Consider the following 3,410-nt stretch of genomic DNA (forward strand, 5'->3'; position numbering starts at 1 on the left):
ACTATACTTTTCATTTAAAAAAATACACAACACATAAACTAATGAAAGACGGTCTGTCTCCATCTCTTGTCGATGAGGAAAGGCCAGAGGGATTCTTTGATTCCAATTCGAAATGGTGTCCGCTGGCCAATGCCCAAGGTCTCCAATTTGGAGCAATCGAGCTGAGCATTTTTGGGGCGTTGTGCTCCTATGACAGGGCTGTCAGTAATCTTTAAGAAAAACAAAACAGAGAATGAGTAAAGAAGTAGCATCTTGAGGCTTGATAACTTTATTTCAGTTTTCTTGTAGTGACAGAAAACTGGTATTATCAGAGCTACACCCCCCCAAAAAAAGGGCATGCTGCCATCAAGACACCACACAGTGTGCTCTGCATGAGAGTATCTGCAGACAGTACTCAGTATCAGAAGACAGCCAGTGGGTGTCACCCTTCACCATGAGGTTGGATTCAGCTGTCAGGCTTCCGACCACGTAACCCCCCTCTGCCTCCCAGCCAGCTCACCAGCTCCACCCACGTTTCTCTATAGACTTCATCAATATGCTCAGACTTCTCTAGGGATAATTTACCACCAGATACTGTCAAGATCCAAGCCAGCTATCCAAAAGAGAAAAGTGTTATCAACAAACACAACAGCCTTAAGAAGTCAGGAGGTGGGTGTCAAGACTTACAGGTCTTAAGTGACTGCTGGGGAGGTTGAAGGCATCCGCAATTGCACACGCCATTTCATACTTGGTCATCTGCTCATTGCCAGACCAGTGAAAGGTTCCTTTAATGGATGGATCCTGACAACAATTACAAGGAAAAGAAAAATCAACATAGTTTCAAATTTCTGCTTTCCAAATAGTAAGGTTTGACACAGAAAGTTGATTTGAAAGGTCCAAGAATGTAAACCTGCTTTTTTGAAATATTCTCTTCAAAATACCTAAAATCAATGTCCACAAATATTCTGACACTAAAAGCAATTTATAGAACTTTTTGAAAAAATACAAATGGCTTCAATTTTAGACAGTGACTAATTTTAGTGATCACTTTAAATTATTCTAAGGTAGAATCAAAATTTAACATAGTTTTGAGACAGGATCTCACACATCCAAGGCGATCTTCCAAGTGAGCTTGTAGCTGAGGCTCATCCTCAGCTTCCCCAGCTTAGGGATCATAGGTGTGTACCACCACTGGGTTTATGGGGTGCTAAGATTCAACATAGGTCTTTGTACATGCTACTGGGCAAGCACTCTACCATCTAAAACACATTTCCAGTACCACATCTTCTGTTTTAGGCAGAGTTTTGTTATGTAACCTTGTCTGGCCTAAACTCAGTATACAGAGACAGCAGGCCTAGGATTCACAGCTCACAACTGCCTATAACTCCAGTTCCATGGGATCTGACACCCTCATACAGACATGCATTCAGGCAAAACACCAATGCACATAAAATAGAATTAAAGAAAGTATTAAAAAAATACATGTTCAACTTTCAGTCTCTGACAGTCTACGTGCACATGAGCTCAAGTATGGAAGAGAAGCAGGCCTTTCACTTAGACAGAAGTCAGGCCCCATCCTTCAGCACTTACCAGCATCCTCTTCTCGGCCAGCTGCCGGCACACACTGGCTACGTCTTTCACATGTGTGGGGAACCTCTGCTGCCAATGGTCCATGTTTGCTGACTTGTTGCTGAACTGTACCTTGTCGAACATAACAGTCACAGCACTTTCTTCAAGCTTTTCAACTTCCCCATAGAGAACAGGAATTCTCAGCACTGCAGCCCCTAGGGACAATACATGAAGATTTTTTATGGCTGGCTCATTTCCAAGTTTTGGTGGAAAGAGAAATTTTGTGGATGTAAACAGAAAAATAGAAACATTGCCTTTTAATAAAAATATACTAGGATAGTAAGTAGTAGCTCATATTGAATGAACTTAAAGATACTCATGAATATTTTAAGTGCCTACTGTCATATACAGAATTTTATCTAATTTGTTATTATGGCCTTTGTAAACAGAGCCTATCTGGACAACCAAATGAAGTGAATACTCATGGCTGATGAGCAAAGACAACAGCACTGAAGAACAATTTAGGACCAAGTTCAAAACCATCTTTATAGACTACATATTCGCTAGCAGGAGTACATCAGTGTAAGTTTTCCTCCTGACTGTGTAAACATGCTGTTGATTATGGAAACAACGCTGTTGTCCCTAGAAGATACACAACCAAGTGTTTGGGGACTGATTCACCACTGAATGTGGCCAAGTATACACACACACATAAAAGTATCAAACAAAAACTGATTGATCTGGGGGTAGGGTTGAGTGCTCATACTCTTACAATCTCAGATGAAGAATTATTCAGAATTAGATTTTTATACTGGTACCAGGTGAGAAGTTTAATAGTCTTTGGATTATCAGCACTTTAAGTAGACATGTATTTCCTTTTATAATTATTTAGCAAGTAAATAAAGGTCTTGTTATGGTTTGAATGTTGTACCAGAAATTACATACTAAAATTTTATTCATAGTCAAACAGTGTCTGGGCGTGGGGGCAGGGGGAAGTGTGGGCAGTGGCATGTTGTGTAGGGTGGTGGGGGTGGGAGGCGTTTTGGCATGGGGAGGTGCACTGGGGAAATGTTTAGGTCATGAAGACACAACCATGAAAGAGCTTAATGGGGAGCCATCTAGTTAGGTTCCTTAGGCCAAGCAGAAACGAAGCCTTTACCATACCTGCTGGCTGTTGGGTTTCACAGCCTCCACAACTGTGAGAAGTAAATTCCAGTTCTTTATAAATGATCCATTCTGCGCATTGTTAGGAAGCACAACAAGAGGAGAGGCTGGTGCTAAGGTCACTTTGCAGGGTTGCTGGCTCATTTATAATGCTCCTTGTCTAGCCGTACCACAGATTTAACTCTGGGCTCTGTGCACACCCAGCAAGTACTCTACCACCAAGTCAGAATAAAAAAGAACAAAAACCCTGACAAGTTAAATGCCTGTAAAGAAGGCACCAGAAGCTGGTGGTAGGTTGTCAGGGGTACTCTATGACGTAAGGCATCAGTTTCCACAGGGGTCATGACACTAAGCATGGTGCTGTGACAGATAGAAATTAAGTTGAGCAGGGTACTTCCACAGACAGGAAGAACTGCTACCACATATAATGAGAAACAAAAACGTGGAAAGAAAGTCAGAGTATGGGTCAAAACAGAAACACTTGAAAAAATATTATACAAAAAGTCCTATTTAAGAACCTTCACTTTGTGCTCTTCTTCCTGAAGAATCAGCACATGGGAGAGACTTCATGTTCCCAGTTTTAAAGTTATTATTTTTAAATAAATTGTTTTTATATATACATGTGTCAAATGTATGTGGTGGCCCTGCTGTGTTCTTGGAAGAACTCTAAACCGAAACCAGAGACTTAGCTCGCTGGG

The 3,410-nt window shown here is 41.2% G+C and overlaps 1 protein-coding gene across 2 annotated transcripts in view; it reads right to left on the reverse strand.

Moving 5' to 3' along the window:
* Mat2b (methionine adenosyltransferase 2B) overlaps window positions 1–3,410 on the reverse strand; it is a 26,010-nt gene continuing 22,600 nt past the window's right edge. For both annotated transcript variants that reach the window (XM_031353086.1, XM_031353085.1), the window contains exons 5-7: window positions 1,570–1,763; window positions 667–780; window positions 1–209 (exon numbers count right to left, since the gene is read on the reverse strand). In XM_031353086.1, the coding sequence (XP_031208946.1) occupies window positions 39–209; window positions 667–780; window positions 1,570–1,763 (479 nt within the window). In that variant the 3' untranslated portion in view covers window positions 1–38. The remainder of the gene's footprint in view (window positions 210–666; window positions 781–1,569; window positions 1,764–3,410) is intronic.

This window comes from Mastomys coucha, unplaced genomic scaffold (genome assembly GCF_008632895.1).
Source record: "Mastomys coucha isolate ucsf_1 unplaced genomic scaffold, UCSF_Mcou_1 pScaffold5, whole genome shotgun sequence".
In the NCBI taxonomy this organism is placed as follows: Eukaryota; Metazoa; Chordata; class Mammalia; order Rodentia; family Muridae; genus Mastomys; species Mastomys coucha.